The 16,447-nt window shown below is 53.2% G+C and overlaps 1 protein-coding gene across 1 annotated transcript; it reads left to right on the forward strand.

Moving 5' to 3' along the window:
- The first annotated feature begins 524 nt into the window (after nt 1-524).
- On the forward strand, nt 525-11,355 carry CD300LG (CD300 molecule like family member g). Its single transcript, XM_032396464.1, has 7 exons — nt 525-567; nt 1,476-1,811; nt 4,338-4,439; nt 5,161-5,416; nt 6,105-6,217; nt 7,912-7,964; nt 11,242-11,355. Exons 1-7 carry the CDS (start codon nt 525-527, stop codon nt 11,353-11,355), a joined length of 1,017 nt encoding a protein of 338 aa, XP_032252355.1.
- Nucleotides 11,356-16,447: the final 5,092 nt, after the last annotated feature.

Below are 16,447 nucleotides of genomic sequence, written 5' to 3' on the forward strand. Positions count from 1 at the left end.
TCTAGTGGCAGGCCTGGTAACTAATTATTTTCCACGTACTGAGGAGCACATACGATATTTCAAGCTATCGGCGACAACGTCATGTGCCAGTGTCGGATTTTTTTGGTGACAAAGTCCCAGACACTGCTAGCACAATAGAAGGAAAAGATAAACCACTTAAAGGTTAGTAAAAGTCAGTATGTAATTTTTTCAGGCTTGGACTCCCTGGATTCTGCACACAGACCCTCTGGGGTGCATGGCGGTGGGCATGGTTAAGACGCCCTCCCCCCGAAAGGGTACGGGTTTGGGAGAAGCGCTCAGGTGGTTTTTTTTGGGGGGGGGGTGCGGTAAACCGCGCGGCTGGGGCGCACCGAGGGTAAGTAAAGGGAATGGCAGAGGCGCCTCCCTCTGTGCGCAGAGGGGGGACCTGCAGGCCCCTCCCGCCTTCCTGGTCCTGACCTAGTGCCTCTGGAGGAAGTTAAAGCCCCGCGTGGTTCCGAGAGCTCCCAGTTCCCGCGTGTGCTCCTGCATGTCCAGCGCCCACCATGTGGCCCCTGGTCCTGCTGTGGGGCTGCCTTTTGCTCCCAGGTGAGATGGGGCAGGAGAGGGAGGAGTGGAGGGATGTGGGGCTCATGCCCAAGCTGGCAGAGAGAGGACCTCCTGAACCTACCTTTCATTCTTCTGACCCACTGCTGCCTGATCCTTCCAGGTCTCGCCCCCACCGCACTGGTTCTCAGTCTGCAGAGGCGGGGGGCGGGGGCAGGCACTTGCTGTTTCTGGAACGCAGAGCCGGGTTTTCTCCCAGACCTCTGGTTCCAAACCCTTCGTGTTCAGGTGGCTAGGAAGGGGGCTTTACCTCTCTCATTTTTATTTTCCTACTCTACACCCAGCCTGGAGGCAGACAAGACAACCCCTACGTGGTTGCCATGGTAGACTCTGCAAATATTTCTTGAGCCTCTACTGTACCACTCACAACAACCCTGAGAGATAAGGGATTATGCTGTTTCATCAGTTCACAGGTCTGCCTCTTCAACTTTTTAACATCAAATATCAGGATGCATCTTGTAACGGATGACAATTGTTCAAGTGACCGTGATTTTTTTAGTGGTATATAAAATTATGGTGTATCTTACGTATGATAGCATCTTAATTTCAGTGAACTAAGACGTCATCATCATCATCATCATCTATAAATGGGAAAACCCAGATGCCCAGGGAGGGCAAGTAACTTCCCCAAGGTCACACAGCTACCAGGTGGCAGTGCTGGGATTCCAAATCCAGGCTGTCTGAATCTAGAGCTTCCCCATCACCACCCTTCCGTATGCCGATTTTAGGGAAACAGCAACGGCCCTGTCCCAGTTTCCCTTGGTGGGGAAGAGACCACCAGCTCTTTCCAGGGCTGCCGCAGAAGGGAGTGACTGAGGAGGAGTCTTCTGGTCTTGACCCTGGAACTTGAATCCACAGAATTCTGACCTCTGTCCCTGCTATGGTTTCAGGTTATGGAGCCGTGCTGGGCCCCAAGGAGATCAGTGCGTTTGAAGGTGACACGGTGTCCCTGCAGTGCACCTACCAGGAGGAGCTGAGGACACGCCAGAAATACTGGTGCAAGGAGAAGGGGTTCTTCCTGTCCCGCTGCTCGGGTACTGTCTATGCGAGAGAAAATGGCCAGGAGACAAGAGAGGACAGGGTGTCCATCCAAGACAGCCCCGAGACGCTCACGCTCCACGTGACCCTGAGGAATCTCACCCTGCAGGACACTGGGAAGTACTTCTGTGGGGTCTCCAAACTGGGCCGAGATGAGTCTTTCCTGGTCTCTCTGCTTGTCTTTCCAGGTAACACATGTCTCTGCTTCTCTGGATGGGGGACAGGTGACACAGAAGGGAAGAGGGACGGGTGGGCCGCTGATCAGTGCCGGACCCCGTTTCCTCCTCGCCCCCAGGTGTAGTGCTTGTACCAACCTCCTGGGGGGGCGGGGGCTCAGTGAGATGATGCCAGTCAAGTGCTTGGCCGTCATGGGAGTAGAAGCGGTGCAGCATGACCCTCGGCTGCTCTTTCACAGGGTCACACCACGCAGATCTGTTGAACTCCCTGCTCAGTGCCTTTCCTCTTTGCCCAGATGTGGGGGAGAGATTGCATGGGCTGGGGATGAAATGGGCAGCCCACAGAATAAAAAAGACTCCCTCTTTGGAGTCAGAGATATTCCTGAGGATCCCGCAGGACGGGCCCACCATTGTGCAGCATCCCAGACCCACTCCACAGCGCCCCCCCCACCCCCCAGCCATGGCCACACTGGCCTCACCCTGCCCGTGGTCTCAGCTCTCCCTTCCTGCTTCCCTTCCCCAGATCTTGAAGTCCCAAAGGCAGGTATGAGGAGGGCCTGGGATCTAGCCTCGGAGGAGGAGTTTGTTGAGCTCAGAGACACTAGGGGATTCTGGCTGGGGATGAAACATCTCTCTGGATGCCAAGAGCCCCACTGGATCTGCCGAGCTGAGAAGAGAGAAGCCAGAGATGGCCCAGGGGAGTGGGCAGCCTCAGTCTGCCGGCCAGTGAGGGTGAGGCAGGTCTTTGTATCCCATTTCACAGATGGGGGCCCGAGGCTCCAGAGATGAAATGATTTGCCTGAGGTTTCATGGCAGGAGGTGATGGAGCCAGGATTCAAATCCAGGTTTTCTTCTCACTTTGGTGTCTGCTCTTTCCCTCCCCTGGCCCCATCTTGGACCCACCCCATCCCCAGGCAGTCCCCACTGTCAGATCCCTGACATCCATGGGTCTTTATTTTAATTCAAGGAGATAGAAATAAGCTCACCAAATAATAACAGCAGTATCATAACCATATTGAACCTGTTCTCCATTATTTACAAGCTTCTCTGGTCTCCTCTGATTCTTATCAGTATTCAGACCTCCTTCTTACTTAGTGGGGATCAATTTTAGCTATATTTGAGGCTATTTTAAATTTTTACCTCATTTATAATTATTCATTTGTGTGTGATATGTGCATTATTATGTTATCCTGTGTCAGACATTGTTGACCTTTCTCTGATGATATTTGGGGGTACAGGAAATAAAGGCTAATGACAGTGGTGTGTGGGTGAATGTTTAGCTGGGGAAGCTCTGATTTGCAAGGTCTGCCAGTTTCTGTGGTTTAAATGCCCCCACCCTCCCCAATTTCCAGCCACCGACAAGCTCACAAAATTCCTGAGAAGTAAACAGCTCTCCCAAGTCAGTGGGAGCTGTCCGCAGCACACCACTGAGTGTGGCAACAGATCAGAATTTCTAGAAAAGTCAGAACAAGACAAGAGTATCCACTATCGTTTCTTTTATTCCCCATTGCCTGGAGGCTGTAGGCCATGAAATAAGACAAGATAAAGAAGTATACATATCGGATAGGAGAAGATAAATACCCCTTATTTGCACAAGATTTGATCATTTACTCAGAAAAATCAGAGAAAACCTGACCTCGTATTAGAATAGAGAATGAATCACAGACCTGTACCCCTGAAACAAATAATACATTATATGTTAATAAAAAATTGTAGTAAAATAAAAAACAAAAATAGAGAATGATGGGGACAGGGAGCGAGTCCCAGATGGCACTCCAGCAAGGAGGTGACCGAGGGGCACCCGGGGGCAGGGGGAGGGTGGGCAGGGAACTCAGCGGTTCCAGGGGGGATTGGCCACACCACATTTCTGCCCACTCTGCCAGGCACAGAGGCTAGGCATCTCGTCCTTGAGGGACCCCAGCCTCTCGGGGACAGAAAAAAGTATGTCAGGCAGAGGTGGAGAGGAGAGGCATGGCACACAGGGGAACAGCACGGCAAAGGCATGGAGGTGGGCAGGATGCTCACTTCATTGGGAATAGAGGGCAAATAGAGGAATGGCTGGTGCCCCGGATGGCGAAGAGGTGAAGCCGACATGGTGCACTGAGGTCTGAGTTTGAAAGGCTTTGAAAGGCCTGTAAGAAGCTTGAGCTTCAGCTCATAGGCAGTGAGGGCCATTGAAACAGTTCTGAAGCAAGAAGCGATGGAATCCAGTATCCCATATCCAGATCCATATTCTAGAGACAAAACCAGTATTGGTGTGAAGAGTGGCGTGGAAAGAGCAGACTGGCAGGCAGCTGGGGACAAGGGAGGCTGAAGGTCTGAGCTAAGTGGGAGGCCAAGAGGACTGCAGGAGGGGGAGGCCAACAATCAACTAGAATCTTCCATCCGTGACTCCTAAGTGGCTGCAGGGAGGAGATAGTGGAGACTCTGAGCAGAGAGGTGGGGGCAGGAAAGCTCCTGGCTGCCACCAAGGCAGGAAATCTGGCTCATAGTGGTGATCCTCGCCTCCCCTGAGACCAACCTCTCCCTTTCCCCTAGGTCCCTGCTGTCCTCCCTCCCCCACTCCCTCCTTCCAGCCTCTTACTACAAGGAGCCTCCAGCCCAAGGCAAAAGCTTGGCAAACTGAGCCCCCAGAATTGAGTGAGTGAATGGTTTTCCTGTCTCTCCTCCACCCCTCTGTAAAGCAGCATCCAGTGAGGGCCTGCTTGTAGCCAGACACTGCGCTCCATGGCCCCCAGAGCCTGGGAGCTGTACTGTCCGCGGAGGAATCAGGGGCCCCATGGGGTCAGGTCACCCAAGGAGCAGCAGAGCCCAGGGAAGAGGCGCAGCCTGACCGCCGGGCTTGTGTTCTGTCTGCTCCCCCCGGGGTTGGAGGACTGAGCAGGAAAGGTAGGGCCTTGGACCCTGACCTCTGGACCTGTCCCTGCCACCCTGCCCTGCTGACCCCATGGTTGTTGAAGGAAGTCAAGGCCTGTTGAAGCAGAGGTGGTGAGGGTGGGCATGTGGCGACTTGCAGTTGTAAGTGGCCAGGACTGGAGGGCAAGCAGGCGGGCCTCTGTGTACTGCGTGGCCGCTGGAATGGGTCATGGAGTGGGCGCGGGGCCGTGATGACCCAGGCAGCGGACACGGACGGGGGCTGAGAACCACGCGCGGGTGTGGGGCGTGCCTGAGACATGCTCGGCTTGCTCACAATGGCTTTATCCAGGCCTCTCTTTGCTTCCTGGGGGGTCCTTTAGCTGGGGAAGTTCTGAGAAATTGGTCCTGGGGAGGCTAGGGCTCAGGGGTCAAGGGTCAGAGGTCTGGGGAATGCTGGGACTCAAGGGTCGGAGAAGGTGCTGAGGCATTGCTTTTGGACTTGTAGCTTCTCCTGGTCTCCACCAAACAGTCACCACAACCAAGCAGGGGAAGACAGGGGCCGAGGCCTCTCCGTTCACGGGGACCCCCCCGTACGGGCACGCAGGAACCTCCCCAGACCCAGGAACCTCTCCGTACGTGGGGACCTCTCCTCATGAAGCAACCTCTCCTCATGCAGGGACATCCCGCCTATTCACACAGCTGGACTCCACCTCCGCAGAGGACACCCATCTGGCCCCCAGCAGCAGCAGCTCCATGTCCAGGTGAGCCCAGGGTGACCAAGGTCACCTTTCAGGCCATCCCCAGAACATGAGGTGCCCTGGAGCAAGTGAGGACCTGGCACTCCTTCTTCTAGGCGAGCACAGCCTCCTGTCAGGGCCGCAGCTAACAGCACAGAGGGCAGACTCGGCCCCCATCCCCCCTCCGCAGGGCCCTTGAGCAGTGGACGACCTGAACTGCAGAGCCGGCAACCCTGTTGCTCTGGACACCCAGGCCCACCTGAAGTGAAGGGTCCCTCGTGGCCCCAGTCCCCACCCCTCTCCCCTGCCCCAGCCACAGGGGCAGCCACCCCAGTTTCCCCGGCGCACCTTGCACGGGGCGCTGTGCCGAGCACGAATATAGGTTTTTTCTTACCCAACTGGAACCACAGCCTGAAGGATTGGTTCTTGGGGGTTATATATCATTGCACTCAGTTACTGACGGAGGCTTTCTGCCTGAGGCATCCAGGTACCTGCTGCCAAGTTCAGACCAGCTGAGAGCGTTTCCTGGGGTTGGTAGTGGGGGCTGGGGTCCCTCCCAGTGGGACTGACCAGGTGCTGTAGTCCCCGGTGCCCTCTGATCTCTTTGGGAAAGACAAGGGACATGGGTGGGACGCAGACGAAGAATGCCATGTGCACAGCATGCTACAGCTCTCTGGTGACACCTGCTGGGCTCCTTCCATCTCACCCACAGGGTCTCCATCCCAAAGGTCCGCATCTTGGCCCCGGGCCTGGTGCTGCTGGCCCTCCTCCTGGCCGCAGGCCTGGTGGCCCTCGGCAGCTATCTGCTCCGCTGGAGGAAGGAAGGTGAGCAAAAGTAGAGGGAGAGGGTGGGAGGCCAGGGACCTCGCTGAGACCTGCAGTGCCCCCCACCATCCCAGGGAGACCTTGTGCATCAGTGTGTCCATCCGAGGTATGGGCATCAGGAGCCCTGCTCCTCCCTTCTGAGGGAGCCACAAGTCAGTCAACATTAGGAGAAAGCAATTCAAATGCGTGAATGGGAGAACGGGGGCTCTTGGCTTGCTCCCATCTGTCCAAGCTCATCAATCACTTCTGTCCCTATTGATCCCAGCAAATCCATGTCCAGCCTCTGCAGGTCTGGTTCCTTGCGTGACTACCACGGCAGGGGGTGTGGGGCGGGAATTCGAGACTAAGCCCTGGAACAGGAAGGATGCTGTGGCCTCACACCCGTCGTGGTCTCGAGAGGTGCTCAGCTCCTGTGAAGACTTGGCTTCGAATCCCAGCTCTGCTACTTTTTAGCTGTGTGACCTTGGGCAAGTCACCTACCTTCCCTGAGCCACAGCTTTTTTGGATCACAGATCTAGAATATAAGAGAACTAGGACAGAAATAGAATACGAGTCCAACCGAAGTAGAATCCAAGCCACATATGTAATTTAAACTTCTCTAAAAGTCACATGATAAAGGGTAAAAAGAAACTAGGGATGTTAATTTTAATAATATACTTTATTAGTATGATCTTTCCAAAACATGATCATTTCAAGGTGGAATCAATATAAAACTATTCATGATACATATTCCGCATTCTGCATTTTTTCATATTGAGTCTTCAAAACCTGGCGTGATTCGGAGCAGTCATGCTTCCAGTGTCAATGGCTGTGTGCGGCTCGGGGGGGCCCCCCTGGCAGACACCATGGGTTAAGAGGGTTGGCCGGAATATCAGTCAGAGGAGCTGCCATGGGCTGTGAGTTTCTGTGTGGCTTTGTTGCTTTTATCTCCTCTAATGCTCTCAATACTGTGGCGTGAGAAACTGCTCATTACAAGCACCCCCCATTTTACAGGGGAAGAAACTGAGGCAGAGTGGTTAAGCAGCTTGCCCTGAGTTTGCACAGCCAGGAAGCAGCAGAACCAGGAAGATGTGTGCCAAAGCACTCTGCAAATTGGCAATGTTGTCCTACTGCACGTGGCTTTGGGTGGGGGGCGGTGGTCCTGGGTCTGCCTCCAACTTCACCGTGTGCGGCCCCCAGGAAGAAATGTCAGCTTGGCCCATGTCCCCAGCTCACCGCAGAGGAGTCCGGAGGAGCACACAGGGTGGGAACATTCCTGATCAAGACCTCAGAACTTCTTAGCACCTTGCCTCTCGAACTGTGGTCCCCAGGTAGCAGCCGTGACATCCCCTGGAAGCCTGTTAAAAGGACTCTCAGGCCCCAGCCCCGACCTGCTGCGTTAGAATGGGCATTTTCATAAAATGTCCTGGGATCCTGGATGCACCCTGAGGTTGAAGAAGCAATGTACTTAGCACATAGAATTACTTCCCCGGCTGGTTTCTGGCCCACACCAGGGGATTTCCGTGTACCCATCCCAAAAGGCTGGATCACTGCTAAGGGACTGAGCTGAAAGTCCAAGCAGTCTTCCTGCCCAACCAGTCTGCTTGCTCCCTCTGGGAAGCCCCTGCTCCCAAGCACAGGGGGGCCCGTCCACCTCTGTGGGAGCTGTCGCAGGCTGCTCCTGGCCTCAGGGTATGCCTGCTGGTCTCTTTCAGCTCAACTGGACGCAGAGACACAGAGGAACGAGAAGGTCCAACTCCCACACTTGGTAAGAAAGGCAGCCAGCCCGAAGCCCCAGCTCGGATGGCGGTGGGGCTGGGCATCAGGACTCCCAGGCCCTGTCTCTGCATCTCCCTACCTGTTTGTCTCTGAGCTCCAGGCAGGGCTCACTTCCCATCTCTGGGGAATCTGTGTGAGCCCTGAGACCAGCCCTTCAGGGTGCCCCTCCTCACCCTGACGGCCCAGCAGGTACCAGGCGGGGGTCTTCCCCAGGCCCAGCGCCCTCTTCCCCTCCCCATCTTAGAAGCAGAGACTGTCAGAGCTGGATCCTGAGGGTCTCTGCGAGGGCTGCGGACTCATGGGCTCAGGCCGCAGAAGCCCCCCTTGTGTCCACCCCCCTCCTCCTGCTGTTTATTGAGAGGCCTCCACCTTATTCTCTTACACACGGGGGCAGGAAAGGGGGGCTGCTATTTCCTTCTTTCTTGGCGCCAGTGAGGACAAAAGACTCAGGCCTGACCCCCCTGGGGAGGGGCTGGGACACGAATGGGGTTCTGGGCTTTGGCTTAGGAAGCAGCTGTTGTTGTCTCAGGAAGCCCGGCAAGGCCAGAGGTGGTGGACAGGAATGAGGGAAAGGTCACAGACCCGGATGGGGAGGGGGGCTGCCACTGTCCTCTGGAGGCCAGCTTGGGCCCAGCCGTGCGTCCTAGGGCGCACCCTGCTGGCTAGAAGAGGGGCGGGGGCGGGAGGGAGAACCTCTGTGCTGGGCTGCCCACTGCCACCCAGCCCACCCCCCGGGAGGGCTGCCTGGGACTGCTTCCAGCCTGCCGCACCTGTCCCCGCCACTGCTGACCCCTTGTCGGGGGGGAGGATGGAACAGGGTCTCCCGAGAGGGTCAGAGATAAGACCTCCGTGAACATGACCAACTGAGAGCTTTTGGTTTTCTTTGGTTTATTTCCCTTTGGGCTTCTTTGTAGTTTTTAGCAGGGGCTGCAGGTGGAATTGAAAGGGCTTGGGGTTTTCTTTGCCCACATTCAGGTCGAAGAGGGAAGGGGGCACTCTACTGGCTCTGCCAGAGAGCCCCAGGGGCGTGTAAAACTCGGAGGGAGGTATGAGGGCTCAGGCCAGCATTTCCCTTGCCCACAGAGCTCTTTCAGGAAGCTCCCTTTTCCTCTTTAATTGAACACCTACTGTGTGCCAGGCGCTTTACCTGTGTCACCAAATCTTCATAACTCCTGCACAAGGTAGCTGTTATCATTACCCCCTTCTTACAGAATAAGAGACAGAGGCTCAGAGAGCATAAATAACTTGCCCCCAGAGACTCCGTGTGAAAGAGGCGGAACCGGGGCAATGGACCCGGTCTGCGGGGCTGGCCGCAATACCCCGTGCTGCCCCCACCCTGCCCCACTGGTGTGCCGAGGGCTGGAGGAGTGGGGCCAACTGCTCGGCCTGCCCGAGCCTGTTCCCCTAGACTCAGAAGAAAGAACCATCCTCAGTCCATGAACATGGGACGGCGTGGCCCCTGACTCCTGAAACAGCCCAGAGGCGAGTGCTGGGCTCAGATTAGGGCTCGGCTCCCACTTCCCAAGGCTTCCCTGATTCCCTATTTTCCTAGTGCTTAGACGTAGAGGCTCTCATTTGTGAAATCTCCTTCCACTCCCCCCATTCCCTCATCCCCTCGTCCCCTCGTCCCCCCAGCCCCCCTGAGGAATTCTGCTCTGATTTTCATCTTGTCCTGTAAGACTGAATGTATCACCAGAGATGGCTCAAATGTCCACCTCTGCCCCCATCCCCTGCAGCCAGGGCAGCGATAGAAGAAGGAGGGGGCAGTTAGGAAACAAGGACATTGAAAGGAAGGGAAGTGTGTGCGGCATGCCCCGCCAGGATGGTGGCAGAGGATAGAAAAAGAGCCCGGGTCCGAGGTCACGTGGTCGTGAGTTCAAGTCCCAGCCCAGCTGTGTGACACATGGCAAGTTACGTCACCTCTCTGAGCCTCATTAGCCCCATCTCATGGGGTTATGCTCAGGAAATCATGACATGAGACCCCCAGTAGGTGTCCAGAGGACAGGAGCTGCTTTCTTCGTCTTCAGTGCCCGTCGGGCCATGGGATTTACCGGCTGGGACACCTAAGGGCAGCTATGCCCTTGGGAGACTTGGCTGGGGGCCTCGGCCGGCTCCAACCTCTTCTACCCCGCTGCTGGGCCCAGGATGGTTCCTACTCACTCTGGACTGCCTGCCTCTCTTCCCTTGGCTTCCTTATCTGCTCAGGCTTATGATTTGTAAAGAATTTTTCCTCTGCGGTTTGTTATTTGGTGAACCTTTGAGGTGTTCACCTTTGTTCTCCCTGAGCCTGCAAGGAACTGGCAGCCTTCACATTCTTTCTGCTTCGAGGATAGACATAACAATAATGAAAACAAATGAATCATTCCAGGAGTTCCCAGGTGTTGAGCAGAAAAACATTTCCATGAATATTCATTATAACCCTGAGGGAAAAATTCTTATCCCCACTTGACAGCTGAGGAGACTGAGCCTCAGAGAGCTTAGTGGCGTGCCCAAGGTCCCTCTGAGATGTAGGAAAGAGGACGGAAGGGCTCTGACCCCACAGCCTGCCCACGCTCTCCCGTGGCTCCCCTCTCTTGCTGTGGCGGGTGGACCATCACTGCTGCCGGGAATGGGCTGTGCTGACCGAGTCTCTGTTTCAGGCGCTGGAGTACACCGTGATCAACCTCGAAGCGCCCCCTGGGCCCGACGCCAGGCCCAGCCCGTGCGCAGAAACCCAGGGCCTCAGCCAGGTGTGAACAGAGGGCGTGTGGGGGCTGGGGTGGAGGGAGTTGGGCCTGGAGCCACCTAGCTTGGCTTCTCTCTGACAATGCAGGGAAGTGGGGTGAGGGGGCTCTTTCCTCAGCATCCGCTCCCTGAACACTGCCCCCTGCATCCGCCCACCTATGCCACCATCGCCAAAGGGGCAGGCCTTTTCATTCCGGAGTCAGGACTCCCAACCTTACATCCTTTTTCCCCCCATCCAGAAAGTTCTTGAATAGCTTGTTGGTAGTCACAGTTTAAAGAGCTCTGGACTGGCAGGATTCCAACACCTGCAGGCAAAAACCTGACCCTGAGGATGCTCTTGCAGATGGGGTGGGGGGATGTTTTGGGAGGAGGTGAGGGGCATGAATCAAAGCCTGGGGGTTCTGGGGAGAGCTTGTTAGGCTGTGCCCCTTAGAAGGACAGAGGCCCAGAACTGTGGAAAAGGCTAGGGTGGACCCAACAGCTACCTGGAGACCCCCTGCGGCTGAGCTCTGCTTTTCAACCCCTGACTCTTGTCTTTACAGACTTCAGAGGAAGAGGAAGCCCCTTCCCAGGACCCGGAGGGGGACATGATCCCAGGGCCTCCCCTCCACATGTCTGGGGAGGAGCTCGGCTTCTCGAAGTTCATATCAGTCTAGCGGTGCCCTCCAGGCCGGCCGGCTGGGAATCTGAATGGCTGCATTTGCGCTAACTCCCATAAGCTTTCCTCGACAGCTTCAGAGCTTGCCTGCCAGACTCCGGGCTCTCCCCTGCCGTCCCCAGGCCCTCCTCCTGCATGCCCAGCCTGACCCGGAAGTCTTTGTCAGCCCCGGGGCCTGCAGTGGTGGCCTCACAGAACGAGTGGGACCCTGGGACCTCCTCGGTCTGTGCACATTGGGGCAGGGCGTGCAGCTGGAGCTCGCCAGAGCCAGGCAAGGCTCAGGAGATCTGGTCTGAGTTTGTATCCGCTACAAGAAATCCCCTGCGGCCAGGTGCCCAGCAAAAGACCCCCACCTTCTTCTCCCTTCCTTCCATCCTGACTCAGCACCACTTTCTCCTGCATAAGTGGGCGAGGAGGAGGAGCATGCTGGGAATAGACAGGATTCTGATTTCTCAAAATGGGACTGCATCCCAGTCCTTCGGGAGGCTGGTTAAAAATGTGACTCCTGGGCTCTACCAAGACCTACCAAAACCCTCTCTGGGGCTGGACCCACAGCTTTGCACTTCTAACAAGTGTCCAATGACTCTAATACTTGAATTTGAGAAGCAGTAGATTCAGGTTCATCCACGTTAGAGTCTGCATTTGGTGTGTGGGGTCTCTCACCTGCCCCCCCCATAGGGGCTTCTCTGCCTAAGACACCATGACCCAGCTAGGGGCTTTCCTGGGCTGGTCCGAGTCCAGGCCCAGGTCAGGCGCGCATTGGAAAGGGGTGAGCCCAGGACTGACGGAGGGGTTACATTTCCCAGCTCCCCACCCAGCCCTGCATCCCAGGCTTTGGAAGGAGGCCGGAGAAAAGCTTGGTTCCTTCCCTGTTGAGAAAGGGTTAATTGCCTGTGGGTTGGGGTTAGGGAGGGGTAGGAAAGCACGGGGTGCGGGTGGGCATCTAAAAGGCAGGAGAGAGAGGACAGGGCAGGAACCTAGGAGGAACCTGAAGGTGACTCTGAGTCTGGCCCCCTGGAGATCAGGAAGCAGGAGGGGGTAGAATAACAGGACTGCTATTTTTTTCTTTTTTGACTTTCTTTAAAAAGTGAAATGGGTGGTCACTCAGTATACAAAAGTTAGAAACATGGCGGGGAGGAGAAGAAAATTCACTCAGGCTCACCATTCCCCCAGATAATCACAGCTGCGTTTTGTTGCATTTCCTTCCTGTTTTTTTACTCCACATCATTTGCTGGTGTTCTCTGACAAATTAGTTTGTATATACAACTTTAGATCCTGCTTTTTCCACGTAATTTTTTTTTTTTTAAGATTTCTATTTGTACGTAATCTCGACACCCAACGTGGTGCTCAAACTCACAACCCCAAGATCAAGAGTCGCACGCTCCACTGACTGAGCCAGCCAGGCGCCTGCCCACTTAATTCTTATAAACATTTCTCCATGTTTTACCAACGTTTATAAATAAAATGTGCGGGGCGCCTGGGTGGCTCAGTTGGTTAAGCGACTGCCTTCGGCTCAGGTCATGATCCTGGAGTCCCGGGATCGAGTCCCGCATCGGGCTTCCTGCTCAGCAGGGAGTCTGCTTCTCCCTCTGACCCTCCTCCCTCTCATATGCTCTCTCTCTCTCTCATTCTCGCTCTCTCAAATAAATAAATAAAATCTTTAAAAAATAAAAATAAATAAATAAATAAAATGTGCATCAGCTCTGTGATATTTCCTCACAGTGTGCCTCCATTTATTTCAATTCTCTCTCATTAGATAATTTGTTTCTATTTTTGCTATTATAAACAACAGCATGGTGAGTCTCCCACAAGGCTTGATTTGCATTTGGAGACTTCTTGTAGAAGCATTTGTGTGCATGGAAGTGCCAGGTCACAGGGTGCGAACATTTTTGACGTTACCGATACCGATACCCACTGCTGAACAGCTTTCTGAAATGACAGAAGCAATTTCACTCCCACCAGGGCCTTCCAAGAAGCATTTCTCAAAGTCCTCACCAGCGTCTACACCTGTCGCTGTGGGTATGGCAGGAGGAGCCACGAAGCAATGCCCCTGCAGTGAGGACCTAGGGGGCTGGGCAAAGTAGAGCAGGTGTGATAAACCAAGGGAAACTCTCCAGAAGGTGCCAGCCACTGCCCCAGGTCCCCAGGGTTGGGTGAACTCCTCTTACCTTCTCCGGGTGGAGAGGGAGCCCTGGGTGTGAGCTCTGGGGTCTCTGCCCAGGATCTGGGCACAGTGTGTGCCCAGATGTTGGGGGAGGTAGGGAACACCAAGTTTCAGGTGGTGTCAGAGAGACCCCAAAATCTCACCCTGTGAAAAATCCCTCAGCTGGAAGGTGGTAAGAATTGGGGCTGCCCAGTGGGGAAAGAACGTCCTCTCAACCTGTCACCTGCTGCAACCAGGGCTTCCTGGGGACCGGGGGTGGTCAGCCAGGTCATCCCACTACCACCCCTTGCCCATTTGCAGACCATTGTGCCAACTAAACAGATCTATGTCTTTTGAGAGGCCCAGCTCTCTCCAAGGCAACCTAGGGTTGGCATCCTTGGGATTCCGAGTTTCCACGGATTTATCAGATACTCAAGTACCCTCCATAGACATTTGCTCACTCCCTTAACGCCCACTGCTACCATGTGGGCCCAGTCCCGCCCTCCAGGCAGGGGAGAAAGACCACTCCTTTACCAGTTGCCGCTTTGCAACCCTCCATCTTGAAACACCTCAGTTTTATGTTTGTACATAAAACTTCTCTACTTGTCTCAGTATTCTGCAGTGTTACTCCTGGCCATGAACTACTTGTTTTCTTGTTTGCTGTAAATTCTTGTATATGTGAATTCATGCCTTTCATCGGTTCTAGGAAATCCTCCTCAAGTATTATCTGCTCTCCATCACTTTTTTTTTTTTTTTAAGATTTTTTTAATTTATTTGACAGAGACACAGCGAGAGAGGGAACACAAGCAGGGGGAGTGGGAGAGGGAGAAGCAGGCTTCCCGCTGAGCGGGGAGCCCGATGTGGGGCTCGATCCCAGGACCCTGGGATCATGACCTGAGCCGAAGGCAGACGCTTAACGACTGAGCCACCCAGGCGCCCCTGCTCTCCATCACTTTTAAAAATCTTCCCACTGACCAGAATAAAATTTTTCTAGACCCTCTCTTTATCACTGCCATATCTCTTAACCTCTCCTTCATATTTCCTTCCTCATCTCTTTGTTCTGCAGTCTATGTCATTTCTACCAGTTTAATACTTCTCAAATCTGAATATGCCTACAAATCACAAGGAATCTTATTAAACTTCAGATTCTGACTCAGTAGTTCTGGGGGGAGCCTGAGAGTCTGCATTTCTAAGAAGCTCTCAGAGCTGATGATGCTGCGGGTCCAAGCACCATACTTAGGGGAACAACTTTCTGGTTCACTAATCTCTATTCAGTTGTGTTTAATTGGCTGTTAAACCCCCCAAAATTTGTCTTTATTTTCATCCTTGTATTTTTTATTTTGAAAAGTTCTGAATGGTTCTCTTTCAAACCTAACTAGTCATTCTAGAGTCTTGTTGCTTGTTAATTTTTGTAACGCCATTTTTTATTCCATTAAATATTTTATACACACATAGTTTACATTTTGTGCCTAATATCAAAAGTCCCTGGAGATATAAATATGCTATTGTTTATGTTGACTATCACTCATAGTGGTTTGTTCCTTTTTATTTTGTGATCTCATAATGTGAGCTCATGTTTGGATGATTTCAATCTGGGGGGCTGAAATTGAGGATACCTTCCTCCAGAGAGGATCTGCATTTGTTTCTGTCAGGGGCCAGGATACCAACTTGGGACCAGATTAGCCCCTTCCCAGATCCCTAATTTACCAAAACCTCAGGTTGCCCCTGGCTTTATATTTAATTTTCCAAATGTGATGCTAATATTGTCATTTGCCTTTTAGGGTAACTCCACCTTTCCTGTCCACTCACCATGCCTCTTGGATATTTCCCTTCCCACAAGCTCAGCAACACAATAAAACTTGTTTTATGTACAATCCCATTGTTTAAAAGCACATGGTACCTTGATCACCACTCTGCCTGAACCAGATTCTCACTCCCATTTCACAGGCACTATGTATCCCTTACATCTTTGTGTAACTCCGGGGAAAAGAGGATGATTTATTAGAAGACATAATAGGGGAGGAAAAAAAAAAAGACCCTGTTCACAATTGCAACCCCAGTACAAAACGCAAGCCATCTGTGTAATTAAACCCACTGAGAGATCTAGCCCCAGCTCATGGGAGCAGCCAGATGTCCTCAAAAAAGACCATGCTGGAGCCACAATGAGAACCAGATGTGGCAGGTGTGAGGCGTGAGTGTGCCCCTCTGACCATCATCCCCACCCAGGAAGGAGAAAGGGCTGTGTAGGCAGCCTCTGGATGTGGCTTATATTTGTCTTCCCTCTTTTTTCACTTTCACAAGTCTTGGCACAATGCCTGACAATTTTCTAGACCCTCCAAAACAGGATTGAGATTTTATTTCTTTCTACTCTAATGAGTAGAGACTCAGGGAAAGATTTGATTCAAGTTAGGAAAAAGGCGGGGGGAGTATTTCTTAAATTGGCATGTGATAAAATAAAATTCACAATCACCACATCAGAATAAATGATAATTCTTAAACTTAAATATATTCAGCTTAATTTCCTCATATTGTCACAGGTGAGATGGTCCAGCATGGTCTTTTTTGAGGACATCTGGCTGCTCCCATGAGCTGGGGCTAGATCTCTCAGTGGGTTTAATTACACAGATGGCTTGCGTTTTGTACTGGGGTTGCAATTGTGAACAGGGTCTTTTTTTTTTCCCTCCCCTATTACGTCTTCTAATAAATCATCCAGTTCCTTAAAAAATAATGGCATGGTACCTTAAGTATTAATTCAACACCATCTTCTGAGCACCGTTGAGTGTGGCACGGTCCCTACATCCAGAGGCCCAGAGTCTGAGGGAGCAGAGAGGACGACAGTCCCCATCAGGACGCTGTGATAAGCTGTTTCAGGAGCGCCAAGAAGAGGCTCCTTGATCAGATCAGCCCGTGGAGGAGTCACAAAGCATTTCCAAGAGGTGATGATGCT

The sequence above is a fragment of the Phoca vitulina genome, unplaced genomic scaffold (assembly GCF_004348235.1).
Source record: "Phoca vitulina isolate PV1807 unplaced genomic scaffold, GSC_HSeal_1.0 scaffold92, whole genome shotgun sequence".
Lineage (NCBI taxonomy): Eukaryota > Metazoa > Chordata > Mammalia > Carnivora > Phocidae > Phoca > Phoca vitulina.

Excerpts from the sequence above, each read along its gene's own strand:
- CD300LG (XM_032396464.1), top strand. The coding sequence starts at position 525 with ATGTGGCCCCTGGTCCTGCTGTGGGGCTGCCTTTTGCTCCCAG. Across the intron at positions 1,812-4,337 it reads CTCTCTGCTTGTCTTTCCAG|GTCCCTGCTGTCCTCCCTCC; the intron begins GTAACACATGTC and ends CCTTTCCCCTAG. Across the intron at positions 4,440-5,160 it reads AACTGAGCCCCCAGAATTGA|CTTCTCCTGGTCTCCACCAA; the intron begins GTGAGTGAATGG and ends TTGGACTTGTAG.